Source organism: Aythya ferina (assembly GCF_964211825.1).
Source record: "Aythya ferina genome assembly, chromosome: 15".
In the NCBI taxonomy this organism is placed as follows: domain Eukaryota; kingdom Metazoa; phylum Chordata; class Aves; order Anseriformes; family Anatidae; genus Aythya; species Aythya ferina.
This window is the reverse complement of record NC_140314.1, coordinates 13,052,632-13,079,861: the sequence shown is the minus strand read 5'-3', so window position 1 is coordinate 13,079,861 and position 27,230 is coordinate 13,052,632. Positions and strand designations below refer to the sequence as shown.

Genomic DNA, 27,230 nt, shown 5'->3' with positions numbered 1-27,230 from the left:
GGAAGGGTTAGGTAGACCAGGCTTGCAGATGAGCAGGTCACCTTGAGAATGTGGCCTGGCCAGACCCTGTTGACTCAGAGTAGCAGAAAATTCCTGACTCCAGTCACTCAAACCTGCTCCTCCTTGCCCTACCTGCATAAACTGCATTGGAAACAGTCTTCAGATCCTGCCAACACAGCCTCAATTCACCACAGCTGTGACTGCAGACTAAGACTGAATGGTGCTGGAGCTGTGATTCTGATGCTTAGCAGGCTGGAGGTCCCAGGTTGGCTGCAGTGGCTGCATTCACTGGGCTGTGCTGTGTTTGGAATGCTCTCTCATTTTCCTTTCTGCTCAGCACCTGTGTGTGCAGCCCTACAGAGAGACCAGATGCATTGTACTCTGGTGTTTACTGCAAGAAGCAAGTCGTAATGCCTTTTGCTAGCAAAATGATGTCTGTGATAACTTTTCCTTGTGACACAGAGGAACCTTGAGATTCTTAGAGACCACAATGAAAATGATGGGACAAAATAAAATACTTTTGTAAGCGTTATAAAGAGCAGGTTGATCTCTTGTCAGACATATGAAGTTATCCATGAAATAGCTGCCTGCCTTAACAAGCACATCTGTTTTGTCCCATCCCAGGGGATCCATGTCAAGCCTGGAATCTTGCAACAGCGGGTTTTCCCAGCTGAGTGGAGCCACGACATCTTCGAACCAGTCCCAGAGCAGCTCCCATCTTTCCAGATAGCAAGGACAAGGCTACGCCACAAGGAAAAACCACTCAGGGCTTCCTGGCTGCCCCAGAGCTGCTCTGTGCACCAAACCAAAGAGCCTGCAGGGGCTGAGCCTTGAGGCAGTCGTTCGTGTGATCACAGGCAGCAGCTGCTGGACAGCGAGTGACTTCTGGGAGCTGTTCTCGACAAAGACTTAGCACTCACATGGCAGGTGTAGTACTTCTGTATCAGATGCCTACTTCCCCATAGTCTTTTTCATAGGTCATGTTTTTGGATGAATGTCAGTTTGCATGAACCCACGTTATTACTGAACTCTAAAGGGCTCTTTCCAATCAGTCCTTTTCCTGTGTGTGGTAGAGGAGACTGATGTTGCCTTATCTGATTGATCTGTAGGACTAGATTATTCACGTGTAGCAAAATTAATCTAGTTTTCTGGGTGCCCAGGGTACCACTTACCCATCAGAAAGTAAAGCGGGCATTTCAGGTGCAGGGACTTGAAGCAAACTGTAAATACCTTAATACAGATAGGATATTTTAGAAACTAGTTCCAGGTCAAACCTAAAACCTCTTCCGATCTGACAGGATGCTATTAGGAAATGTGTTGGATTTTTTTAACCCACTGAGACACAAAAATCAAAACTGTTTTCTAGAAAGTATAGGCAGAGAACCTGCCTCAAGTAAGCAGCATCTTTCTTAAAGATAGACTATTTATCCTTCCTCCTCAGGTTTACAAGCAATAATAGGTAGATCTGACCCATCTCATCAGAGTAGATGGGAACTGAATCAAATTATAAAGGGCTAAGAAAAGCAATATTTTATTTCCTGAAGGCACAAAGTTTTATGGCAGTATTAAAGAAGTCTTTATAATGTGAGCTAACTTGAAAACTTCAGAAGAAAAGCATGTATGTATTTAAGCACTTACTGAAACATATTTATTCAAATACTAGCTTATTTTAAGTTAATTTTTAACTTATTTATAATTTGAAAAGTGAGTATTTATTAAATCCGATCACTTTTTTTAGTGAGACAAACTCCCTTTTAGAAAGGAATTACTGATTGTCTTCACTTCCAAGAATCTTTCTACTTCTAATTTTTGTGACTGCCGGATATTCTTGTGTAAAGGGCTGTATCATACATCGCACTAGGGATAAGGGCTGTGTCATCTTTTCCTGCAAGGTCTAGTTAGAGTCCAAAGCTTTTTGGGGCTCTACATGGATGTTTCCTAGGATTAAGAAGTGATTATTGCATTACATTTGCGAGTTGTGAGAAGATGGTGCATCTTCATGACAGTCATGACATGCCAAAACTACAGTGTTTGTCAGAAATCTCCACTGATTATGCTAGAGAACAGACACAGAAAAGGTGCTGGCGATGGATTTATCGGGGTGGGTAGCAGAGAAGTTGTGTTTTTGTTTAGGCAGAAAAAAAAAAAAAAAGGTGTCAAATACTGAGTTGCGCTTAGGCGATATTTGCAATTAGCAGACACGTGGGACTTGAAATGCAGACCGATGTCTGCTCTGGGACCCAGCAGTGCTGTGCAGAGACCCCATCCCTACCAGCTGGAGGTGACCGCTGCACGGATCGCTCAGGCTGGCCTGAACTAAATGTGTGTCCAGTTCCAAAGCTGGGCAACAGTGCAGATGGTTGTGGGGCTGGGGCAGGATTGAAGCCCAACTTGCAGTGGAGGTGTAGTTTCTTTGCCAGCACAGCCATTCAAGTATCCATGACCATGCTACTCAATACAATCCTCTCACCGAGCTTATATTGAGGTTGATAAATGTGTGCAGGTAAGGAGAACATATATGTAAAGTAATTCCTTCTAATCCTGCTTCTTTATTTAATTGCTGATTTTGAAGCACCAGGCACTGAAAAAGGAGAAAAGCACCCCAATAACTGGAACAAAAGATGAAGTTGATGCGCCTCTGTAAGCTGCTTTTTTATTTTATTTATTTTTATTTTTTTTAAAGGAACAGAACTGAGGAACTTAGTCCCCCACCTTGCATCTCAGTGTAAAAGTGGAACAGGTAACTTAGTTATGCAGGCCCTAGGAAAGTTCTGGTTGCAGGGAATTCCCCAGTTGTTCTGTAGGCTTTACCATTTCTCCCGGGTGATCCAATTTTTGATATTTCAGCATACTTGTAGTTTAACACAAAGAGGGAGAAGTTCTACCTTTGCTCTGGAAAATCAAGAGTCCTGGAATTAAAATGCATGCGTGTATCCTTAATGTAAAATCCTGCAGAAATAATCATTTCTGGTGCTAGAAATGCAGTTTCAAACTGGTTCCTAAAGCAGCATGAACAAACCCAGCCCTTCCTTCCCTGGGCTGTTCCAGGATTTCATCTTTTTATGGCTTGGTTCTTACTTGATTTTGTCACGTCCCATGGTGGTAACATTCCTGTTTCTAGTGTTTCCGCTGTTTTCCTCTGATTAAGAATCTTTCCCATTGCACTGGGTTCTCTTAATTTTAAAACATGGCATGTGCTGTTCTCCTCCCACCAGTGAAAGGTTTAGGTGCTTAGCACTTGCTGGGGAGGCATCTAGAACTTGGTGCATTCTGGCAGGTCTCTGAATGAGCCAAGAAGAGATGAGGGGCTGCTCCTGCAGAGAGCTCCCTCCTGCAGGCTCTGTGGACACAAGAAATAGCTTTTCATTTGGTAGTATTGCTCCTGTCCCACAGGAAATTGCTGCACAAATCTGCTTGAGAAGCAGTTTGTGATCTCTCCATTGACAATTTCAAGCAAAATTGCCTGGATTATTTCACCTACCAATTTACTTAGCTAAAGATTAAAATAATCCAATATGGATTTTTGTCCTTTCTTTCCCCTGAATGCTGACATAACATCCAGGCTGTCGTTCCCTTCCTTCTGTTATGGCTACTGTGCTGTGTTTCTGTTTTTGTTTTTTTTTTTTTTAACTGGCTTTGTGAATTGCAGATGCAAGAGAAGCAGATTTTTTCTAAAACTCCTTTTTCTTCTTAAAAGAAAAAAAAAAGAAAAGAAAAAAAAAAAAAAAAGAAAATTAAAAAAAACAGTAGGCTTTAGAAAAGAAGATGCTCTGTTTCCTTCACAGCAGTCTCTCGTGAGTTGAGACCAAGAGGAGTTCTGGGTTCTGCTCACAGTGGCTCCTTGTAATTCTCATAAGCCAGGACCCTGAAAGCGTTCTCCAGCTTTGGGCACTGAGCTGGAGGTGCAGCAAGGACCCCCTGCTCCTCAGCAGCACCCTTGCGGCTGTTCTTCAGTGCAGTCAGCTTGGGCTGTGTTCAGGTAACGAGGTGGGTGCTGAACAATTAAATTCCTCAGTAAACGAGGGCTTTCCCCTGTTTCAAATATTCCACATGCAGTACATAATGCCTACCTCAGAGAGCTGTTGCCATGCGTAACGTGTGATGCAAGGTCTCGAGAGAGACAGCGCTGTAGGTGATGTTGGCACACAGTGCTGTGCCTTCGTTTACAACTAAATATGGCCATATGTGAAACCTCTATTCTTAGCAATTTCTCCAGGCTTGCCCTGCCCTGCTGTTTACTAGCTTCTGTCCCAGTAGGACTAAGGACAGACAGAGCACACAGATCGCGCTAAAGACAGACATCGTTGTTGTTCAGGGCAAAGCTGAAATACAGTGACTGAGGCATTTTGGCTAAATGTTTTGGTGTTTCAGGTAGCTTGGTCTTGTGAAAGGACTGCAGGAGACTCTAGTCCAGCAGGATGCAAAAGCAGCATTGCTGGTTTCTTTACCACTTTGTGCGTGCCAAGGGTGAGGCTGAAAACTGGCACGCCACATGCTTTTACATCGTCAGCAGGAAGGCACTTAGTGCAGGTCCACGTTGTTTCATGGCTTCCTGAGCCCTTGATTTTAGGGGGCAGAGAGTAATCCTGATTGCCCTGAGGAAATCGAGTTACTGCAGTCGCTTTGGCTGCACAGATGTGTTTGCTGCAATTTCAGACGCAGCCTTATTCATGTCAGACTTGTGGTTAGCCAGTTTGGTTGTATCACATTTTTCAGTAATGGGGGAAAAGTCAGCTTAATGAGAATTTATAAATTCAAATTTAACTAAATAACTGAAATACTGTTGAGTTTTGCATTCTTTGGTCAGCTCTTTATAGTAAGTGGTACAACCCTCTGGTTCATGCTTTGAGCTTTGAAGAAGGCCTGAATCATTTTTGACATCTTTGGTTCCTTCATTAAAGATTCTGAAAATGCCATAACCTAATCATCTTAAAGCTGTAACACTTAGAGCAGCTCCGAACTGGTAGGGCCTGGTGAGCCCAACTTGACCATTCAGCTCAGGTGTGAAAGCTGTTGGGTATTGACGCGGAAGCAAATTCCAGCTTGTTAGAGGCAGAGAAATCTGGTTTCAAAATATATTTTACTAGCTTGTACTTCTTTAACATCTGAAGCATTTCTACTGTGAGCCAAATAATGGAAGAAGCTGAGCTATTAGACTCTAAGGACTAAAATTGACATGCATTTGTCAGATTCTTGCATGCTATTAGCTTTAACATTCTTCCAGCACTCGATTGTGATGAATCTTATACCTAATTATTTCTCTTTTGGAAGGCTAAATTGGTATTGTGTGACATGCATTGGCTTTTAATGACATTGACATCAATTTCCAAGCTATTAGCTACATAGAAATTAAATGGGCATTAACATTCTTAGCAAGCAGTGTCTTCCTTTCTCTCCCCCTACCTGTCTGTTTTTATGTACTGAGGTCCTGATTTTTCTCAGCCAACAAAAAAGCATTCTTGAAGAGCACACTAGCAAAATGCAGAGTGCTTTGTAATGTGTTACCTGACAACAAATCTGATACTAAAAATGTACTTAGTTATCGTATTTGTAGGTTCTGGTAGAAGCTGTACATTTCTGTATGTTGGAAATTAAAAAAAAAAAACTCAAAAGAACACGTCTAATTATTTGATGAAATTCAACTCTTCAAATTTGAGGTAAATTCTGAAAATTTTAGCACATGCTACTCTAGTTAAGTACCCACAGAAACAAAGGTAAGTCTTATTTGTATCCAGTTATTTTAAAATTTTAAATAACTAAAATGTTTTTTACTTTTTCCTGTAGAACCACCATTTGTTGTTTATGGTTATACCACAAAGTAAGCCAGTACACATAATCCTGCAATATAGATAGTTATTGAAAATGAAGAGGGCTCCATGGCTTTGAATGGCCCACTGAGATTAACTGGGCAAGGATCATTTCTGCCTTCTGCAGCTGAGCATCAAGAATTCCCATTTCAGGCAATTATTACTAATTGACTTTATTCAAGTGGCAAATTGTCTTCTGTAAATAAAAAAATAATAGAATCTTCAGTTTACAGGTTGATTTGATGCCAGCAGTGGCACAAAAATTACATATTCTTTGCTTGAAGAGATAAAAATAGAGTGCTTAAAAACATTCAGGCTCAGACAGGCTTTAAAAACCCAATTTGCAGCATTAAAGTAGCATGTTAAAGGCTAGTTTCCCCTCACATGGAAGCAAACTCATATTAATTCAGTGTGCAATTACATGTTCAAATAAAAACATCCAGTTTCCAGCTGAGATGTTCAGGATCTTGGGTTGCTTGAAGTACCAATCGCAGCCCCAGCCCCTGATGGCTGCCATCCCCTCTGAGGAGGGACAGGCAGTTCTGGCAGCCAGGAGCAAGGCTGCTGGAGGGACTGTACCGCTGGCTGAGGGCAGCCCGGTGGTGGGAAAGCACACGCTGAACGGGCTGGGGTAGGGTGAGCCCAGTGCACAGCTCAGGAGTGTCTTGCTCAGGCTGCTGCCTCCTCTTCTTTTCCCCAGGTGAGAGCTTGAGGCTGTGGTACCTTGCTGGCTGGGCCGTGCAGCTGAGCAGAGCACGCTGCTCCTGGGAGGTAGGAGAGAACACAGGAATGAGGCTTTTCAACCAGCATTGACTCATCGTGTTGCTACACAATAAGAACCTATTGGAAATTCAGTGCTTGTGAAGCACCTGCTAGATTAGTCCTAGGACTAGGGGTTCAGTAAGAAAACGCTCTGGCCCTGCTGTCAGCATAGGGCAGGTAAGAAAGTCAGGTGCAAGAAAGCCACAGCCCTGTCTGTGTGTCAGCCTTTGAGCCTGCCACTGGGGCCAGGAAGAAAAATGCTGTGGTTTTACCATGTGCTGCACCTGTTCTAACATTTTAAAACAACTTTTCATTTTTGGATGAAAGTCTGAACTTAGAAGGGAAGTGCAGACAGTTACAGACCAAATTATCTTTAAGCCTGTCTTTATGCTAGAGGTAACATGCATTTCATTTTGTATCTTAAAAATACTGACAGACTACATCACTGTGTGAGAAAGGACCTTTCTGAAATACCCTTGGCTTCATTTCTGCTGCAGCTGTGGAATTGCCTTGTGTGTGTGGAAGCTGGTCTGCTGCTTGCACCCTGCATCCACTGATGGCAGCTAGGGACCCCAAATCCCAGATGCAATCCCATCTGCTCCAGCCAGAGCAGCTGGGGAGGGGAGGGAAGCTAGGACTCAGCAGGACTGAGCAAAGAAGCAAGGGTGTTCCTCAGACAAAAGCGTCTTGGGTTTGTCAGTGGTTTTACACTCTAGGTCTAGTCAGAATGTAACAGTCAGTTCCGAAATGCAGAGTACCATACCTCTTCTTTTCTCATCTGGGACTCTAACAGAGTGTCTGAATTTATTCCTGAGTATCTTCTGTCTCACAGGCAGCAGATGTGGAGGTATGACTGGCTTCTCCGTTCATCTCCATCAGGGGGTGATAGAGATAATCATCACTTTCACGTTGCCTCTCTGATCTGGCCTTGAGAAAGAAGCCTATGTTTCCCATGGTGCTAATCACAAGAAGCAGAGCCAAGACAGAGGTCAGGGAGATCCAGGTTCTTCTATCAGATAAAAGAAAAATCCACATAAGCAACATCTCCTGACCCACTCCCATGTGCCCCCTGTGTGCAAATGATTTCTCACGGTTTGTACTCCCTTCTCTGTCATCTCAAGCTTACAGTTGTGCTCTCAGGCAGGTGAGAGCAGGCTCTGTGCAAGGCTCTGAAAGGCTGCTATGGCAGCCAGAGCTAATGGGTGGTTCTGGCTTTGCCCTCAGTTAGTGCACGACCAAAGTGCCTGCAGAGAGGCTGTAGCTTCAGTAATACCACCAAAGCCGGGCTCTGGTGGAGGATCTGTCCCTGCCCTTCTGCTGGGCACGCAGTGTGTCAGTGGGAGAGGAAAGGTGGCTGGTTGTTTGTGCGAGCTGCTGGGCACTGGGCTCAGCTCACGAACTGTCACTGATGGTGGCTTCAGCTCAGCACTTGTCTTACAATGAGGTTTTGGTGCTTTGCCTCACATTACTGTGTGTGTGTGTATACTCGTGACCAGTATTACACACTTACTCTGACAGAGAGAATTTTTCTTTGTTCTTTTCCTTATTGTGGGAAGCCAAACACTGCCCAGCTGGAAAACAAAGAGGAAAGAAAGTTAGCGAGGGGTTAAAATTGCAGTGAACAAGGATAAGCTTAGCTAAGGTAATAGAAACGCAAGCCTGTTGACTAAGCAAACAGAACATGAGTTGGAAGAGCAACTTTGGCACATACTTAAAAAAAAAAAAATAATCCACTCCAGTGCACTCAGAGGTACCTTTGTTTAGCTGGTCCTGTACTTCCAAGTCGTAGGTGATGTTACAGCTGCCCGTCTCTCGGTCGCAGGGACAGGCGTGTTCACAGGCACAGAGCTGCTGGCAGTTGGGCCCATACCAGCCCATGGGGCATGCTAGGAAAAGTATCACGAAGAAGCTGGTTGTTATCAGAGCTCTGTGTGTTCAGAACCCATCCAGCCTGTCACCCTGCAGCTCCCCCTAGCCCCCAGCTCAGTTGTGCCTGTTTCAGCTGCACCAGCTGGGTGCCAGGAACCAGGGACACACTCTCAGCTGTAAGAGAGGCTCAGCCCCTGCACATAGCAGATGAGGTATTCATGGTGCTTCTGGCACCACAGCAGGCTCCAGCATTGTTGCTTTCAATGCACTTTCCTCCCTGCCACCTTTGAGCTACGGGTCTGCTGTTTGGCTCATAAGCAAAGGTGGTGGGGGGCAGTGGCCAGTTCCTAAAGGGAAGGAGGTACCTCTGTGTGAGCACAGGCAGCCAGCAGGCTCTTCAGTTGTGCTGAATAGTCAGCTTCAAAGCCCCCACACTTCCTGCAGCCTGACAAAGCTGTTCTACCTCCCCACTCTGCATTCTCCATCAGCTTGAAAGTGCTGAACTCAAAGTTAATGACTGTTATTTTGCTTACTTCTAGGAGGAGGTTTTTGTAAAACAGGGCTCAGGCTAGCTGAGTGTTCTTAGGCTGAGAACAAAGCCTCACTGAAGTAACTGCGCACACAAGTTTACACCCACGCTGCAATTAACTTGTCCTGGCAGCAGAGCAGGCTGTTCAGGCAGGAGCCTCCAGTACTTCAGAAAAATTGCAGTTACACAACTGAGCATGTTGCCAGCTCAGTTATCACCAGCACAAGCACAGCTGGAATTCCAAGGCCAGGAGCCAGCAGGGACCTTTAGAGCCTTTCACAGTCCCTGACTTGGATCACCCAAAGCGTGACCTGTGGGCAGGGCCTGGTGCAGCACCTCCAAGGGAAGGGCAGGCGCTATTTGTGCTATACACACAAAAAAGCAATGCAGCTTTTCTGGGCAGAGACTCAACAGGGATCTACAGTTGTCTAATGATGAAGAAAATGTCTCCTCTCTGTTCCTTTTCTTTTTAGTCAATTCAGGTAGGACAGACGAGCCCTTAAGAGCTGGCAGGTTGTGCTCCAGCTGTGAAGCTGAGGCCTAATGCTGTTCAGCAGAGTTCACACTTAAATTGCCTACATGAGGTGGCTCAAATACAACAAAAAAGGCCTCTCCCCAGCCCAGGCTGTTTTCCAGAGCAGCCCTTACCGTGCTCACAGCTGGTGCCATAGTACCCAGCTGGGCAGGAGCAGGCTCCGTGCACGGGCTCACACGAGCCACCGTTCTGGCACTGGCACTTCTGGGTGCAAGCATCCCCGTAGAAACCACTTGCACAAGCTGCAGGAGACAAGCAGAGATGGCATCAGGCTTTACAAGTGTTTGTGACAGTCTCACCCCATGTTATACCCCGGAGCATTCACTGGCCCAGGATGTTGATGGCTGCTCAGAAAAAAAAGTCTGTGCCTTGCCCAAGGAGCAGCACGTCTCACCCGGGGACCGTGACTCCAAGTGGCAGGAAAAGGGCAGTTTGCAAAGGGCTTCACGCCAACCCCATCTGAAGAGTCTCAGGCTGCAGTTAAGCTCACACTGACAAAAAAGGAGAGCGTGCTGTAGCCTCACCCTTCACTACTCTCTCTTGGAAAGAGTATTAGGGACCTCCCCCCTACTGCAGGCAGCCAGCCCCCGAGGAAGCAGTTCAGGCTATCCTCCTGATGACTACAAAGAATTAGAATAGAGTAGAAATCAGTGTTACCTTCACTGCAGTTGCTGCCAACCCAGCCAGCATCACACAGGCATCCAGCTGTGCAAATACAAACAGAACAGACATTAACAACAACACAGAAATACTTAGAAATTGCAGGAACTCAAAATTAGGAGCCTCTGCTTCTTGGGGTGGCCTCTTAACGTGAGATCGGGCTGCCTCTGCCAGGGAACCCACAGATGAGGTATCTTGAACTCACAAAGAGGTCAGGTACGAACCCCACCCATTACACCTGCCCCACACAGCAGTTCCCCGACACCTCCTGCTTGATTGGATTTTGAGATATGAACTCTGGGTCAGCTACTAGCAACACCTGCACCCAGTGGGCTCTGCCCAGTCATTTCACTGGTGCAAACTGGGCTGTGAGTTAAACCAGGGAAGTAGAAGAGAAATGGACTGAGCAGGTATAGAAGAGCAGAAGCTGAGGGCTGTGCGTTACAGCAGTTGCTGGTTTCAAGACCGGTTTACAGAAGAGTAGCAATTGCACTTGTAACAACTGAGATGCGGGGTAACTAAATGGGGGGGGAAGGAACAACAAAGGGAGGGGGCAGAACTCAGCTGCATTATTTGTCATGCAGTGTAACACGCTGCCCTTTCCGACATCTCATTTACAAAGAAAACCACGAGCACAAGCCCAGGGGGCAAAAAGGGAATCTGAGACAGAGTTTGAAGTGAAGCCCTATTACAGCTCTAGCTTCCAAATCTGAGTCCCAGCTTGGCAGTGCTGCTGTTCCCTAGAGGCAGTGTGCTCTGACTGCCTCCAGCCCAGAGGGAAGGGGAAGAACAGCTTCGTGCACCACAAGGTACGGCCAGGGTGGAGGCTTGCAAAGCCAGGGCAGGGGGATTGGCACCTGCGGCACCAGAAGCCTGGGCACCCAGACACGGGCAGCCTCTGCTGGGAGGGAAGCAGCTGCTGCTGCTGGCAAATGGCATCAGCCCTTCAGCCCACGATGGGAAGGAACTCTGGATGTGACACCTGTACTACAGCGAGCATGACTGCTCTGACCAGGTGAGTGATTCACCCCCGTCCCCCTGAGTGCCACCCCCTGAGTGCCACGGTGACTCACAGGCCGTGCAGGTGCCGTGCAGGCTGCAGTTGGAAGGGCCGCAGTCCAACGTGTCACAGGCTGGGCCTCTCCAGAAGTCCCCAGCGCAGCGGCACTCCCCTTGCACGCAGTCCCCGTGACCGTTGCAGTCCGGGGGCTCGCAGGCGGGCTCGTGGATGCACACGATGGTCGAGATGCTCCGAGGGCAACGCCACATGTTGTCAAAGGAGCTGGGGACAGAAGATGGGTCCCATAAGGTGTGCAAGCATTTTGCTGCTCCCAGCCCTACATGAAACCGGCTGGTAACAACCACAGATTTTCATCCCAATTCACACTGGCAAAGGAGAATGTCAGTAATGGAAAAATATAAAGTTAGATTTGGGTCAGCGTTTTACATCAGTATTAACTCCTAATGGACAGGATTCATTTCAAATACAGAATTACAAAAAAGCAACATGTAAGCAAAGCCTCTTTGTAGGTAGTCCTTGCTTTCCTAACTTTTGTGTTCAATATGCCTTTATCAGAACATTATCGCCTTTAAGTGAGGGACATCACTGCAGTAATAGCAAGACTTGGCTTTCAACTGCCAGACAGCAAACAGAACTTTCAATCACTTCATGTTTGCAGTCAAACAGCTAAAAACCTAAATCTAACATAAATTATTCTTTAGGTACCCTGACACGAGGCAGAGCAGGGTCTGCAGGTCAGCGTTTCTCTTCCATAGTAATAAGCTATTGACAGATCTCTGCAAATTGGGGTCAACATGCAACTGCAAATTCCTCAGTCAAGAGCTGCTTTCAGACCCAGTTCCTACATGAGGCCATTCCATCACCTCACACAGCTTTGCTGCACATCTGAAAACAGCTAAACTTTAATCCTAGATGACGAAGTGGAAAATTCAGGTAGTTACTAATTGCTTTAAACTTAAGAGTCACTCTCCCCGAAAACCTGCCACATGCCTTCACACTGTGAACTCCCAGCAGTGCTAGGACTGACTCCCCAGCAGAGCAGAGGGACAGGACCGAGCTCTGCACGCTAATGGGGACTGCGCAGCTCCCCGTGCAGCCGGCACCTACCAGTGCTCTGACGGGTAGCTTGCGAGGGTCCCATTTAGGACTAGTGTTGCAGACCCTCCACCATCCAGGTTGATCGCATTGATGATTCCCTGCTGCTTCAGGAAGTCAGCCATTTCCCAGAGGTTGAGCCTGCAAAAGCAAACAGTTGTCACTGCTCGTTCACGCCCTCCAACCTGGCACTGCTGTGCCAGAAGCTCGGCCCCTCTCCTTGTCAGCTCTCCCATCCCACGTGTGCTGACTCGCTGCCTGAAGGTAGCACCCCGTGGCTCTGCCCTTCTAGCACCAAACCAGCAGGCAGTGCCTTCAAATGACCTCTTCAGTTCTGCAGCTCTCTGCCTTAGAACACGTCAGTGGCAGCTGCAGAGTCCCTCCAGCTCTAGTGACAGAATTTAGAGTGAATTTGCACCTCCCCTGAGAGCCCACCCCAGCCCTGGCCTTACCCTCTGGATTCCGTCTGTCCATCCACGTGAACCAAGACCAGCTGCCCTTGACTGTTATGTCCAACCGCAGTCCTGGCTGATATCACATTGATGAACTTCTCGAAGGTTCCTGTGCAGGAGAGGAAATAATTGATCCACCAGCTGGGTGACAGGACGGGCTGTTGAGACGCATCTGCCTGCAAAACAGCTCCCAGCAAGGGGCACAGCTAAACTGAAACACAGTGAGAACAGAGCCCAGGTTCCTCTTGTTTATCCGAGCCATCTAGGAATAACATGCCTAGAAGCACTCTTGTCAGGTTTCTGTCTGGCACAGGGACAAAGGAAGGGGACACAGAAGCCCGTAGTATTCATGTCCTACAGGAGGCACCTGCTTTGAGTTTCTCCGGACAAGCATTAACACCAGACGTGCTACCACTTCTCACAGTCCTTAGCAGATTCTCTTTGATAGCACCGAACAGGCAAGCACAGCCCTGCCTTGCAGACTGCCATGCTCATACCACACCTGCCACACACTCGGGTGAATCAGCACAGAAAAGATGTTGCCCTCTTAAGCAAGCAGCAAATACTGCAACTAGACAACAGCTCCCAGAGCTCCCACCGCCTTCCAACAGCCTCATCAGGACAATCCATGCCCAGGCTGAAGCTTTACGGTATTTACCTGTGGTCTGAGTTTCATCACACTCAGCCTTCTGACTCTGCCCGACGTACACTTCCCCGTCTCTCAGGAGCCAAACCACTCCACTCACAAGCTGAATAAAAGGGTTTGCTTGGTCCAGAACATCTTCCTCGGACAGGTAACTAGGAAAGAGAGAGCAGGAGGAGTTACCCCCAGTCACGGCAGTGTTAGGTAAAAGCTGCTGCTGCTGCCAGAGGGCTCCGGAGGCAGGGAGAAGGGGAAGAGGTGGCTGAGTGGCTGTTGGCTGCCTCCAACACGAGCAGCCAAGCAGTGCAGAGCGTCCCTTCGGCAGCCCTCTAGTGCTACACGGCCCCTGTGGGTGACCTGACTGCCCCAGGCCGCTGTGCACAACGCGGCTCCTGCCACCAACGTGGCCAGCGGACCCGAGGCAGGATAAAAAGGGCAGAAAGCAGCTGGCAGAACATGAGGGCAGAGCCATTGGCAAGTGCTCAGGGGTCTTTGGGAGCACCCCTAACAGCTCAGGCACCGTGTGTCACCGGGATGCTTCCCAAGGGACAGGCTTCTCTCAGAAATCAGGGTGCTGAGCCACAGCTGGTTCATCAAAATCTGATGCTGGCTGGTGTTTGCAACCCACAGGACAGCTGCAAAGGCTGAAGCTGAGCAGCTGTACTCTCATTGTAAGCTCTGACAGCTTTTGATGTAAAACTAATTGCTGCACATGTTCCAGACATGTCCTGTGGGAGCTGGACGCTTAGCTTTTGGTGTTTTAGTGTGTGATTGTAGCCGAATAAAGCATCCCATTTTGTAAAAAAGTGAAACTGAAAATACCTGAATAGAAAACAGGCAGAAAGAAATCCCGTTAAGGACAGGAAGTGAATCCAAAATGAACACAGCTGATCAAACTGCACACCACCACGAGCATAGCCAGCTGTCGGCTTGTAAAGCCTGCGGTTGCCCAACCCCAGTCTAAGTGGTGGAGGGAACGTCTCTGCGAGGCTGGGGGTTACAGCGTGCCCCGCGCTGTCCTGCTGACCACGGCACGGTGTGAGAGCTGTGGACTACTTCCCACGGCCCTGACAGTCCAAATTACTGCCAGAAGCTCCCCGAGAGCAGCACGCCTGGGCAGACGCAGGGACACCACAGGGTGCAGCTCCTGCACCAACCAGCCCCGGCACAGCGGGCACCTGGATTCGCTCTGAGCTGCGGAGGGAGCACACAATGCTGCAGCCTCAGGCTGTGGGGACACCGCGTGCCTCTCCCTGTCCCGGCGTGGACTGGTTGAGAAGCTGTGCTGCCAGGACAAGGAGCTACAGGAGGAGGGCAGCACACTGCACAGCAGCTGGGGTGATGAGAGAGAGATGGACAGACAACAACCTGCAGGAACTGAAGCCTCGATGCCCCTAGGAGCACCCAGAATCTGCTCACCGGGCTGGCAAACCCTGTGCTGATGAAGGCTGGAAGACTCAGTGCTGGCACCAGGAGGGAGGGAGCTCTTGCTGCTCCCACAGCTCTGCACCGATGGAGCAGGGTCAGCGCCCTACAGCAGGAAAGGGGCTGCGAGCTCTGCGAAACCAAGCCTAAGTGGTAGCACAGCTGCTACTGGCAGCAGGAACGTGGCTTTTACAACAACAGGACCCTCTCTGAGCACTGACAGGCAGAGATGGCACCCAGCTGACCAAGTGAGGCAACAGCAGTTTTTGTAAAGAGGCTGGCCAGCCCGGTGAGGAGAGCCTTACACCAGGAATGATGCAGCGAGAAGATGATAGCCCAGTCGAGCAAGGAAGAGATAGATCAGCTTGGCAATGGCTGCAGGCTGACATGGACAAAAGACCTTATAACAAAAAAAATTAAAAAGCCTGAAGGGGATCTAAACCATATGCACACAAAGAAGGAAGTGCCGAGAGGACTCATAGGAGAAGTTTTCACCCCTTTCCTGGCGAATCAGAACGGGTGCCTATGTGAAACTGCTAAATGCACAAAATAGGGAACTGGAGGCCAGTGCAGCTGCAGGGCTAGAGCTTCGTTGGGATCACAGAGACTGTGGGATAGCGCGACTGGAATGCTGGATAGCGGCTCCTCAGGATAAGACTGAACCCAGGGAAGGCAGCAGAAGTGGGGCACAGCAACCCTTCACAGGAGAGAGCAGCAGGAACGCCCGGAGCTCTGCCTAGGCACCGAGCACAGGCTAGCAGAGACCTTAGGGTGAGACCTTACAGGTCGGGATTAGAGCACCGGCAGTGTGACAAGGGGATGTCATGGGGGGTGCCTGCCTCCTCCTGCCCGGTCAGGAAATGGAGGATGAGGCCTTCTTCAGACAACTGGGAGAAGCTTCGTGTTCACAGGCCCTGGTGCTCATATGGGGCTTTAACTACCCCGGTACCTCAGGAAGGGCAACGCAGCGGCACACGGGCACTGCAGGAGATGTCAGGATTTCCACTGAACAACAAGACACGTTTTTCCTGTGAAGAGCAGCCACACACAGGATGAGGAGAGGAAGCCAACGGGGTCCGTGCGAGCTCAGTGGGTTGCAGGCAGGACATCCCTAACCTCATGGAGCACAGCCCCATAAGGATCTCCCATTCTGTGATAACCACGAGAGGCCACAGAGGCAGTGCCTGGGCAGCGCTCCCACCCCGCAGCCAGCCCCGTCCTCACCCGAACACCATGGTGCCGTCCTTGCGGATGCCGAACTGGGCGTTCTGCAGGCCGTGGGCATTCCTCACCAGCCTGCCGTCGCTCACCACGTTCCCCAGGCACTCGCCCGTCTCCATGTCGAAGTAGCCGCCGTTCTGGGCCACCAGGCACCCGCCCAGCCTCGCCGTCTCCTCCACGGGGGCTCTGCGACGAGCCCGGCAGCCGCCCTCTCCGCCGGGCTCCAGCACCGAGACGGTCCTGCGGGGGTTCCTGACGAAGGTGAAGTGCCCGTACACCACCCGGCGGTCGTCGCCCTCCGAGGGCACGTAGGAGACGAAGGGCCTGGTGGTGGCCACGGGGAGCTGGCTGCTGCTGTCCGCGGGCCATGCCTCGTGCGTGGCGTTGCCGTGCCGCAGGGGCTGGCAGTCCCGCACCGCGCGGTGCGGGTGGCGGGGGCCGTGCCGCCCCGCCGGGTACGGCTGCAGCAGGCGGGGGCCGGGGGCAGCCCTGCAACGACAGCGCCCGGGCGTTACGGCTCGGCTCGGCTCGGCTCGGCTCGCAGCGCGGGCTCCGCCGCTCTCTGTCCCCCCTCTCCCCTCCATCCCCGCTCCTCCCGGTCCCGGAGCGCGGCGGGGCCGCCACTCACCCGTGGCCGAGCGCCGCCTGCAGCCAGCCCAGCGCCGCCAGCGCCGCCGCCGCCAGCGCCCGGCCCAGCGCCCGCCGCCGCCCGCGGTCCCCGCCCGCAGCCCCGGCTCCGGCCCCGGCCCCGGCCCCGGCCGCCATCTTCGGGGGGCGCCCGGCGGCAGCGCGGCCCCTGGCGGCGCGGAGGGCCCGGGGACGGCGCTGCCGCGGGAGGGGCAACGGCGAGAGGAGAGGAAACGGCCTCGGGGTGCACCGGGGTGGGGGATTAAGGGAAGATCCGTCACTGAAGGGGTGCGAGGACTTGCGGAGAAGGGGTCCCCGGTCAGTAAGCTGTACAGGAGGTGCGGTGTGTGCCGGCAGCACGGGGGCGGTCCCGACAACCTGGTGTGCTCCTGGCGTGGAAACTTGCCTTGGTTATATGCAGCAAGGAGTCACATATGCATGAAGTTTCACACTACGCCTATACATATTCATAACCTGTCCCCGCTCCGTATTAAAATTAGTCCCAAGGAGTCATTTCCATAAGCTCCTCCCATCTGCACTGCACAGTGTGTTCTGGTGGCGGTCGTCAGGGGTCGTGGGGATGAAGGTTGGTGACTCTTTCTCATCACTGCTCCTTGACCTCTTGTCTCTGCACAGACTCAGTTGCTCCTTGGCTCTTGTCCATCCGCAGGACCAGTTTCTTAAGACAGGCTCACACTCTTGTTAGGAGACTGACCTTGGTAAACGGGCCCAAGGCTTCTTGCTATAATTAATTTGAGCATCCTGGTTCCATGCTGTCTGTCACTCTACCTCTACTTGATAAGATTCCCCTAACTTTCTCTCTCAGTTCCCCCTTTTCTAAAAGTTAGTAAATTCTTTTCTAAAAGGTCAGTGATTTATTGTATTCTCCTAACTCCCTCTCTCGGTGAGATTGGAACAGGCTGCACGGGGAAGTGGTTGGGTCTCCATCCCTGCAAGTGTTCCAAAGACACAGAGATTTGGTGCTGAGGGACACGGGCTAGCAGTAGACTTGGCAGTGTTAATGGTTGGACTTGATGGTCTTGCAGGTCTTTTCAACCTAATGCCATCCTGTGTAACGTGCTCCAGGTGATCCTGCTCGGCAGGGGGTTGGAGTAGATGGTCTTCACGTGTCTCTTCCAACCTCAGTCATTCTGCGATTCTGTGATTCTGTAAACAATTCTATGATTCTGTGATTCTATGATTCTTAACACAGCTCTAACAATGATTTTTCATCTTGCCTTGGCAAGATAAAACAGCAAATGTTTCTGTCTGTAGGCTTCTGTCCGCTCTTGGCATCTGCGTTTCCATCAGCAAAGAGGGATCAGCAAACTGAAAGTCACAGAAAATTGTTCATTACACACGTGTTAGAACCCAGTGGGATGCAGATGTTGAAGGCATTTGGTGCTGTTGTGGCTTAACCCTGGTAGGCAGCTGAACCCCACACATCCACTTGCTTGCTCTTCCCCAGTGGGATTGCAGAGAGAATCAGAAGGGTAAAAGTGAGAGAACTCATAGTTTAAGATAAAGACAGTTTAATTGGTAAAGGGAAAGCTGTGCATGCAAGCAAAGCAAATTAAGGAAATCATTCACTGCTCCCCATCGGCAGGCAGATGTTTAGCCATTTCCAGGAAAGCAGGGTTCATCATGCGTAACATTACTTGGGAAGACAAATCCCATAACCCCGAACGTGTCCCCCCCCCCCCCCCCCTTCCTCTTTCTTTCCCTCCAGCTTTCATTGCTGAGCACGATGCCATATGGCAGGGAACATCCCTTGGTCAGCCTGGATCAGCTCTCCTTCCTTGGCTGTGTCCCCTCCAAGCTGCTTGTGCACCCGCAGCCTCCTCGCTGGCAGGGCACCATGGGAAGCACAAAAGTCTTGGTGTAAGCACTGCTCTGCAGCTGCTAGAGCGTGGCTATGTCATCACCACTATTTTAATCATAAATCCAAAACGTAGCACCATACTAGCTGCTATGAAGAAAATTATCTCAGCTAAAACCAGGGCAGGTACCTGGCAGGATTGGGACTTGAGACAGCAAAGTTAGAGACGTCACAGAAATATCCAGGATATTAATTCAGATTCGGTGAAGGTGAAGATCTCCTTAGAAGGTGAAAATCTTCCAGTAGAATTTGATCTACAGAAAAATGTGTGTATTTAACGGTAATCCATCCCTCTCTGGGATACTTGAAAACTTAACAAGAAAACACATACAGTGGACAACTATCCAGCGTTACCATAATTAAAAAACATCTCCCAAGGTTTAGTATTGCAAAACAAGACTGATTTGAAGGTTAATCCTATTTCACTACAAACTGAGCACCAGTCCTGCTCAAGGACCGATCGCCTCGCTGTGCACGTGGCCTTCCTGCTGACAGTCTGCAGTGCGCTGTTGGTGTCAGCAGCAGTAGTAGTACAGGAACCCTCCAAGCGATCCTACTGCAACAGCTGTGGAATGGGAGGAACATCCATCTGTGGAGAAAGTCATTGAGTAATGCTACATGGCTTGCATAGGTGATGATCTGCACTGATTTTAAAACCATGTACATGTGGAAGGCTACAGTAAAGTTTAGTCAGGGAGATCAAATGTCAAACTGCAAGGCAGAACTTCAGCTGGATTTTATAGCTGCTTTGCCCCATGATTTGTGTGTGACCCTGTGCTCAGTGTTTGACCTCAAATAAAATACTCTGTGTTATACTGTACCCAGCTGCTGAGATAAGAGTAATCCTATTTTTCTACTTAGCAGGAATATTGAGAGCCTTTACTTTGATAGACACTGAAGGAAGAAAAAAAAAAAAAAAAACTATATATAAAAGAAAACATCTTATTTCATGTTATGAATCTGTAGCACAGCAGTTGATATCCCTGTGTGCAAGACTTCTGGATCCTTTCCACGGATCAGAAATGTGGGCAGCCAGGTAGATTAATACTGGCATTGCCACATGAAATGAAAATATGAGGATTTTAAGATTTCTGAATTTCCCATGCACTGGGCTTACTACCACAGAAATCAGGGAGACATTTGACTCATTTTGTGTATGATAATGAACACTAGCTCTCTTAGCTCTCTGCCTACTTCAAGTGTTTTATTTTACAAATGCCTTATTAATTGTGCCTTCCAGGAGCCTTTTTTTTGTGCATCTGTGTGTGTAAGACTAGACGGATTCATGGTAAAATGATAACATTGGTGAACTGGTGACTGAGAAATTTAACCAACTTTGCTCACAAATTACAAAATGGACTTGGTGTTTTGAAGCACAGGTTTGTAGGACCCTGAGTGCAGCAATAGGTCCTAGCTGTCCTGACCAGCCTTGCCAGGGGCCTTCACCCATGGACCTAGAAGCCTCATTTACACTCAGGTGAGACAGGGAACAAGGCAAAGGATGTTGATTTTACAGGTTTTCGCTAACACAACTGTGTGTTTTATATCAACCACAGGGGCAGGGCTGAGGCAGGGAGTACAAGGACAGGACGTCTCTAAAGATAAGGGAAGACTTCATGCACAATAATAGAACCAGCAAGAATTGGCCTGGAATGCTGAAGTCTGCAAAAGAAAGGAAGGGTCAGAAGTTTAGCAGTGAGGAAGACTTCTGGCCTTCATCAAAAGACTACCAAAGCACACTGGATGACCACCTGAGGACTCCAGCACGTATCTGAATAGGGGCGGGAATGGATGTTAATGATTCTTCTGAGACCTAATGAATATGCAAGAGACTTATGGGGAAGTGAGACGAATATGTATATATCCCATTAATATAAGCACACTGGAAGTAACCCTTGGTGTGTGTGTTAGGCAGAGCGATCCCCCGCACACGCAGTGCCATAATAAAGAATATTAATAACTTAACTTTGGTTATTGAGTTTTCACTGCATCACTGACCTGGCCTTCAATTATTTCCTGAACTAATTTGCAGATGTATGTGTTTCCAGTTGTGGTCCATTATTACTATTATTTATTTATTTATTAGATTTCTTGGATGGACCTGCGTCTTGTTACCTTGCTTGAGGGTGATGATTACCAGGCTGTCAATAGGACCTGCTGCCACCACGCTACTCTGCTCACCCAGCTAGGGTTGCTGTGGGACCATGTGCTGTAGGTAAGATCATTGCCTGGCCTATTGCTGCCTGCCATCCCTTAGGACACGGCTGACTCTTATTCCCTGTCTTTGTAATTCGGAGTATTTTTTCCAGGCCTGTTATAGGCTCTCATTATGGTGGCTTATTCAGTACAGGCACAAATTGCAGTTTTTGTTCTGTGTTCATGCTGTGATATTTGTCTACAAACTGCCATTTAAGAGTAGGATTGTTCCCTGACAAAATCTTGGACTACTGCAGAATAATTTTTCTTGTTAATGGAAACATCTGTAACACCTTCTTTCTGCACACATTCTTAGGGAAAAAAGAAAGTCACTTGTACATTTAAAAAAAGGAAGTTAGAGTTACCTTGGGAACAACTGTGTGCTATTGAATAGTTCATGCACAGTTATTCAGCAGCAACTGGAACAAAGCTTTTCAAAAAAATACACCTTCCTTTAAATACCTGTAAACATCTTTTCCCGTCTCTTAACTCTCCTTAGCGGCTTCTTTTGGTCTTCTGTTCCGGCAGAGTATTCAAAATCTTCACCTGAAGAGAAAAGAGTGTGGTGTGTAAGGTTTTTTTCCTTGTTATTTTGTTTATTTTTTAAAAGGAAATACAGGGAAATTGATTGCCCTTCAATGCTGAGAGCACTGTCATTCTCAGTGAAGAAGACTTCTTAACACCTCTGTTTCTGAGGTTTCTGTTTTCGTGAAGCATGAGGCACTGGCCTTACCTTACAGCTCACCAAACAGTCTTCCACTGAGGAAACGTATTACAGATTGACTAAGGTTCTGGCAAACTACATGTCCAGGCACATTCTTTGTGCTGAAGCCCATGTAGCATTTGTGAAAGATTTTGTACATGGGAAAAACACTAGTAATTGTTCTTCTTCCAGTGGAGGTGGGGCGGGGAAGGGGCACCCTTTGAGCTGTCCTTAAGACCTTAGAGAACTACTGTAACAGAGCTCTTCAATTGGCCATGCACATCTTACACACTGAGGCACGGCACCACAACACCTCCCTCCTGTAGGGTCAGGCTTACTCACTGGGTTCCCCAAAGCATCCCTCCTTAGGCTTCTGCCAAGCGAGAATCTTCTCCAGCCATCTGAGTTTGTAGAAGTCAGAGAAGCCAGACATGCCACAGAGCATAACTAGGGGAAATTAAATGGCACAGAAAACCACAGCTGTTTTTGTCATTATGGCTTCACATGCTTGATCTCCAGCAAGAAACATGCCCATAAAGCTTAATTAAAATCATGCCATGTTAATCCTAAAAATCACTGTTAACAGCAGAATTAGGCAAATAAATTCCAAGTTTGGAAATAATGTCCATTAAAGTATAGTTAATGTAACTAAACTATAAACTTTATACATCTTAATTTTGGATTAAAAAAATAGCTTGTAAAATTAAAGATAAATATTTGAGGCTGAAGTTTTAAATGTTGTATAACTGATTAAGGTACCAAATCTTTCTTCAGTTTTCTTAGATGACTCATTGCTACTGGAGAAAAAGCTTAGCTTTCTTTATTTCACAATAACATTTACAACAGTGTTGGTTAACTGAGAAGAGATTACGTACTGTTTTCCATGAAGAGGTCTTGAGAAGAAGACTCAAATCCATTGCTTTCGATCTGCAAGTTTATTTTCATCATGCTAGCACAGAAAATATTCTTGTAATACTGGCTCCTCAGGAACAGATGATCAGAGCATCCTTTCTAGATACAGAAAAAACTTGACTATTGCACTGCATTTTGTTTTTTCCCCTCTAAATTGGATTAGGGAAGAGAGGCTCTAAGAGTTGTGAACTGCAATTGGAAATCTTAGACTGGATTCAAATATTTTGTGGCAACTGAAATGTTATTTTTTTTAGCAGGATGCATCTCATGGACTATAGGATCCCTACAGCATCATGTGTCCCGCTTTGAGTGAACGTCCTGCCTTGAGTGAATGGAAAAGAATATCATTATATGGTACCTACACAGCAGGTAGGGACCCTCATCGCCAATCTGTTTCAAGGCTAATAAGCTGTGAAATAGTATTTTCAAACAGCTTGTTTGGTTATCTCTCAGTAGAGTTGTCCCAATAGACATAGTGCCTGGTGGCTACGCACAAGTTAGGTACCAGTCACCAGTAGCGTGATACTTGTAACATGTTGCATGAATAAGGTACGTGTTATCCTTTGCAGCTGGAATGTCTGTTCTGCAGATCTGTGATGAGGCACATACCTGAAATATTGGTGTTAATCAGGAGGGAAAGGAGTGGCCTTACAAACAAGTTGAGAAGTTGGGGAAAACGTGACCAATAAAATCATAAATATGTTCCTAGGTGTTTTAGGTATATTGCTACAGTTCAGAGTATTTGTGAGTGGAATCAAAAAAGCACAGAGCCTTTGCTCTGTCTAAATTAGGTTTAGAAATTGTGTTCGGAGAAACCTCTCATCCCTCAATTCTCTTTCTTCATCTTCCTTGCAATGCAGCCCCTTCTGCTGCTTCTTTCTCTTTTACTCCAACCTGTTTTCAGTCAGAAAAGGTAATTTCTAAGTTCCTGGTTTGTCTCCCTCGATGGATACTAGGCAGAATCATAACTTTCTCTGTCACAACTTAAGTGCTTTCCCAGTATATTCAAATCCATTGGAATGATCAGTTGCCTCCGAGACAAAGGGCAACAAGCTAGTTCTTGCAGAGCCTTCCACCTTCCTCCATATTTGTTCCCAGGCACACCACTGCCCAAATTTCCATACGCCGCCTTCATTCACTCAGTTCTCACAAGATTACAGGTTTACCTCCACCAAGAATTTCTTTACCTCTCACAAGCTCCTGTACACTTCAGGATAATTTGATTATAGTACTATAGAGAAAATATTGGCCTTCTTTGACGTACTGCCACTTCTGTCTTTCCTCTTTACTTCTAGATGAGGGCAAGTAAATAGTCTTTGAACTTTGCTTACCTTTGAAATCCAAACCACCAGATTTGCACTCAGATACTTACCTAATACAGGTATTGAGAAAGCGCCTTTAGCAAAACTTTACTGTTCCTCCTTGTTATCTCTAACATCCCATCACACAATCTACTCTGTCGTATTGCTTTCTTTTCCATGTATAATATTGACTGTCATGGTTAATAAATCTTGTATGATAAAGCTTTTCACTTACCATATCAGCAAACATGAAGTAGAAAAGCTGATGGGACAAGGAGTAACCTGAGCAACCAAGTTTTGTCATTATGTTCCTACAGGTGCTTGTGACAACGCAGGACTTGCCATTCTCTTTCCTGTTTAAGAATAGCAATACAGATGGAGTTGGAGAGTCTGCTAAGGGAAGGCCTATTCCTGTTCTGTACAATTGCAGGGCACAGTAACTCTCATGTTCTGCTTGCCAGCAGACAATAGAAAAGTCTTATAAAACAGTGGCAGTAAGAAAGGATCCAGCGATACCGCAGAAACATACCATGTTCCTAGCAAATACGTATAGCACGTGTCACTTGTTTTCTCTGTAAAACACTTGGAACTACCAAATGAAGTATAGGCCAGTAAGGTATCCGTTTGGTTCCATGAACGGGGAAAGACCCAGAAATGTGGCCCTAAAATTGGTGCAAATTCTGAAAGCAAATCAAAGAAGAGAGCCTGTAATTAGTGGTATAGTCAAGGGAGATCTCGGGCCCTGCCTGATTTCTTCAGTCTGTCTACACCCAAAGGTACCCTCGCATGCATCTGCACATTGCCTCTCTATGGCTTTCAGAGCTGAATATCCCTACTGTGCAGACCTGCCTTTAGTGCTTTTCTCCAGGCCACCCAAAAAATCAGCAGCAGACTTCCAAGAATTAGTATTTGTGTTTCCATTTAGGCTCACTAGCCATTCCTTCATAAGAACTCGCAGGATGGATACCAAACTCTAAGTAAACTCTTTCTTTTCATTAACTCTGGCATCTTTGTTGTTTCATAGGTCACTGCATAAAGGCAAAACACTGCAATACGAATACCTTGAGCTTGAATGAGAACTATTTTTCTTCAATGCCATCCATACTTGTTATTTTTACCTTTGAAATATTTGGGATCATTCTGCACTAGAGAATATGTTGCTTTTTCAATCAGAGAAGACAACTTCTTCACCACACTTTCAACTCGGGCACGCTGGGCAAGTAATTCATGTTCTGAAGGCCACTTTTCTAGGGCTCCTTTCAAATAGCCTGCAGAAACAAAAATTCATTTTGTATGCTACCATAACTTCTCTGCCCACTCTTTTTTTTTTTTTTCTTCCCTTCCTTTTTAAATAGTTTTGTAGTTTCCTCTGGTGACAGCCATTCTCCTCACAGCCAACATTTTTTAAACAAGATTTACCCTGGAACCTATTAGGTAACCCAATGTACTAGACTATATTATACCTAAGTAGTGTCTCTTTTGACATGGTTAGTAGGTATCTTATTGCAGAGCATTATGCTACTGCAATTAGACGCCAAACTATTATTTGATATATGAAGAAACAAGGAAGAAAAGAAAGCTATGAAATATGTTTAGTGTGTTCTCTATAAGAGAGTATGTTAAGATGTTGCAGAGGTAGTCAGGCTCTCCTATAGCCCTCCTCTTTTTTTCTTCCTTTGAAGAATGGCTGCTAATCCAGAGATGCTCCAGCAATGTTCAAACTGTCCTGACACAGAGGGAAGAGTAGAGCCCAGAGAAAAGAAGGCTGGGGAGGGGGTGGCTCTTCCATGCATACAGTTATCTGAAGGGAGGGTGCACAGAGGACAGAACCAGGTTCCCAGTGATACACTCAAAAAGCCCCAGACATGGTCCTGGGCAACCTGCTGTAGGTGGCCCTGCTTGAGCAGGGATTTGAGAATGTGACCTTCAGAGGTCCCTTCCAATCTCAACTGTTCTGTGAAATGGATAGCATCCATATGGAGAAAATAACAACAACAAAAAAAAGACAGACTTCTCAAATGTCAAAAAAGCCCTCTGTATTGCCCAAGGGATTGCTCACACTTCTACAGGCAAAGACAGTTTAATGAGTTACAAGGTGGCAGATAATTACTGTTCTTGTTACATGTGCTTCCTGCCCTTTGTGCTTCTGTGAGTTTGGCAGACTGTTTACAGTGAGTCAGTGGTGCATTCTGTTAGCCCTTTAATTTCTATGGCTGTCTGGCTGTGGGTCTGTTTGCACTCCAAATTTACGTTTGTGATAGCATGTAACTACCTTTCCTGTCTGCTTTATGAAGAATATCTATTACAAAGATCAGATCTTGACCCCTTCTGGAGGTGACTGGAATTCACACAGAGATAAAGTAGCCATGTAGCCAGGTTATCACCTACCTCCAAATTCCTCCAGTGCACCGGAAAATGTGGATGTGGCTTAGGGACTGCTTCTGCCTTTTCTGCTGCACCCACACTTTGGGTAAGGCAGGTGTCAAAGCAGGTGGATGCTGAGAACACCAACTTCTGATCCCAAACTAGGGAATGGCCCTAAAATTTGTGTGTAGAGGCAACTCTTATCCAAATTGGTTTGGATCCCACAGGGGAATATAATGCCAAGTATTAACAAATAGTTTAAAATATTCTTCTTACAGCTTATTGCATTCCTCCCAAGCCAGAGGTAACCCAGGTGAGTCCTCTTAAAAACAAGAAGAATCAAGGTTTCCTTCTAAGGCGTACTTTTGATGAAAATAACAGCTGGATCACTACTACTGTTAGTGCATTTAAGGAGCTGAATCTTTAAAACAGGGTAAAAAATGAATTTAGAAATTAATATAGATATATCATGCTACTAGCAGTCAAATCTGTGTAATGTAAAGACTAAAGTCAAGAAAGCTGGTATCAGCTTAGTTCCTAAAAAAAAAAAAAAAAAAAAAAAAAAAAAAAAGCCAGACTGTGTCACAATACCTTGCAAAACATGAAATCCCAGCACTGCATCTAAATTGATGTCCTGATACCGACTCTCCATGAAGACAGTCACTTTCTCGAGGGCAGAAATGACAGAGCTCCTCACATTAGGCTCAGTTTTCAAGAAGCTGGCCTTGGAGAGAAAAATCAGCAAGAAGAAAGTATGCAGCATATCTACTCTGCTCAAAGAGGTTGTGTAACTTCTAAATCAATACCCCTTGCTCACAGCAGGTCCTGCTGTGTGTGAGGGAATACTTTCCCTTAACAGTTTAACCACAGGTATGCCGCTGTGTTCTCACAGAAAGCTTGACTGTCATCTTCAATGCTAGCAAATATCTTGTGCCTTTAAATGTCAGCCAACACACTTGGCAGTACAACTCAGCAGATCAAATCCAGTCTTTCTTCCCTGCCTTCAGTAAAATTGTTGTAGCTGCCATCAGAAGAGGGAGCTCTTGGTCATGCGTAGAGGTAAGGGGAGGTAAAAGACTGTGCATCTGCAATTAAAAATACAGCTTTTGAAGTGTGCACAGCGTTCTTGAAGAAGGTGCTGAGAAATCATTTATTTAGAGCACTTTTACAGCAAGGCTGTGTGCATGTGTGCTGAGCCCACTGCGGTGGTCAGACTGCTGAAGGGCACG

At 47.1% G+C, this 27,230-nt stretch overlaps 3 protein-coding genes across 5 annotated transcripts in view; 1 reads left to right on the top strand and 2 right to left on the bottom strand.

The window, feature by feature from the left end:
• The window catches only part of SEC14L5 (SEC14 like lipid binding 5), a 40,125-nt gene extending 34,510 nt beyond the window's left edge, over positions 1 to 5,615 (top strand). For both annotated transcript variants that reach the window (XM_084536821.1, XM_084536822.1), the window contains one exon: positions 625 to 5,615. In XM_084536821.1, coding sequence (XP_084392947.1) covers positions 625 to 730 — 106 coding nt within the window. In that variant the 3' untranslated portion in view covers positions 731 to 5,615. The remainder of the gene's footprint in view (positions 1 to 624) is intronic.
• A 349-nt stretch (positions 5,616 to 5,964) lies between these two features.
• NAGPA (N-acetylglucosamine-1-phosphodiester alpha-N-acetylglucosaminidase) lies at positions 5,965 to 16,803 on the bottom strand. The gene is made up of 12 exons (XM_084536823.1): positions 16,648 to 16,803; positions 16,023 to 16,508; positions 13,389 to 13,528; positions 12,731 to 12,839; positions 12,291 to 12,419; positions 11,236 to 11,444; positions 10,160 to 10,207; positions 9,616 to 9,744; positions 8,324 to 8,455; positions 8,080 to 8,140; positions 7,333 to 7,578; positions 5,965 to 6,571 (listed from the first exon to the last, which is right to left on the bottom strand). Exons 1-11 carry the CDS (start codon positions 16,782 to 16,784, stop codon positions 7,374 to 7,376), a joined length of 1,785 nt encoding a protein of 594 aa, XP_084392949.1. The 5' UTR covers positions 16,785 to 16,803; the 3' UTR covers positions 5,965 to 6,571; positions 7,333 to 7,373.
• Positions 16,804 to 18,161: 1,358 nt separating this feature from the next.
• Positions 18,162 to 27,021, bottom strand: LOC311445104 (UPF0764 protein C16orf89 homolog). Of its 2 annotated transcripts, none has more exons than XM_084536828.1 (8): positions 26,593 to 27,021; positions 24,756 to 24,905; positions 24,167 to 24,317; positions 23,873 to 23,990; positions 22,300 to 22,435; positions 21,767 to 21,871; positions 21,184 to 21,267; positions 18,162 to 18,779 (listed from the first exon to the last, which is right to left on the bottom strand). In XM_084536828.1, the coding sequence occupies exons 1-8, from the start codon at positions 26,762 to 26,764 to the stop codon at positions 18,715 to 18,717; spliced, it is 981 nt and encodes a 326-aa protein (XP_084392954.1). In that variant the 5' UTR covers positions 26,765 to 27,021; the 3' UTR covers positions 18,162 to 18,714. The 2 variants fall into 2 exon arrangements, with proteins under 2 accessions (XP_084392954.1, XP_084392953.1); XM_084536827.1 differs by lacking the exon at positions 18,162 to 18,779 and adding an exon at positions 18,781 to 19,114.
• Positions 27,022 to 27,230: the final 209 nt, after the last annotated feature.

Coding starts and splice junctions, on each gene's coding strand:
- NAGPA (XM_084536823.1), bottom strand. CDS start 16,784: ATGGCGGCCGGGGCCGGGGCCGGGGCCGGAGCCGGGGCTGCGGGCGGG. Junction 16,509..16,647: donor CAGGCGGCGCTCGGCCACGG/GTGAGTGGCGGC, acceptor CTGTCGTTGCAG/GGCTGCCCCCGGCCCCCGCC. Junction 12,840..13,388: donor TGATGAAACTCAGACCACAG/GTAAATACCGTA, acceptor TCTCCTGCACAG/GAACCTTCGAGAAGTTCATC.
- LOC311445104 (XM_084536827.1), bottom strand. CDS start 26,764: ATGCTGCATACTTTCTTCTTGCTGATTTTTCTCTCCAAGGCCAGCTTC. Junction 21,872..22,299: donor AGACCTCTTCATGGAAAACA/GTACGTAATCTC, acceptor AATTTCCCCTAG/TTATGCTCTGTGGCATGTCT. Junction 19,115..21,183: donor ACGGGAAAAGATGTTTACAG/GTATTTAAAGGA, acceptor CTTTCTCCACAG/ATGGATGTTCCTCCCATTCC.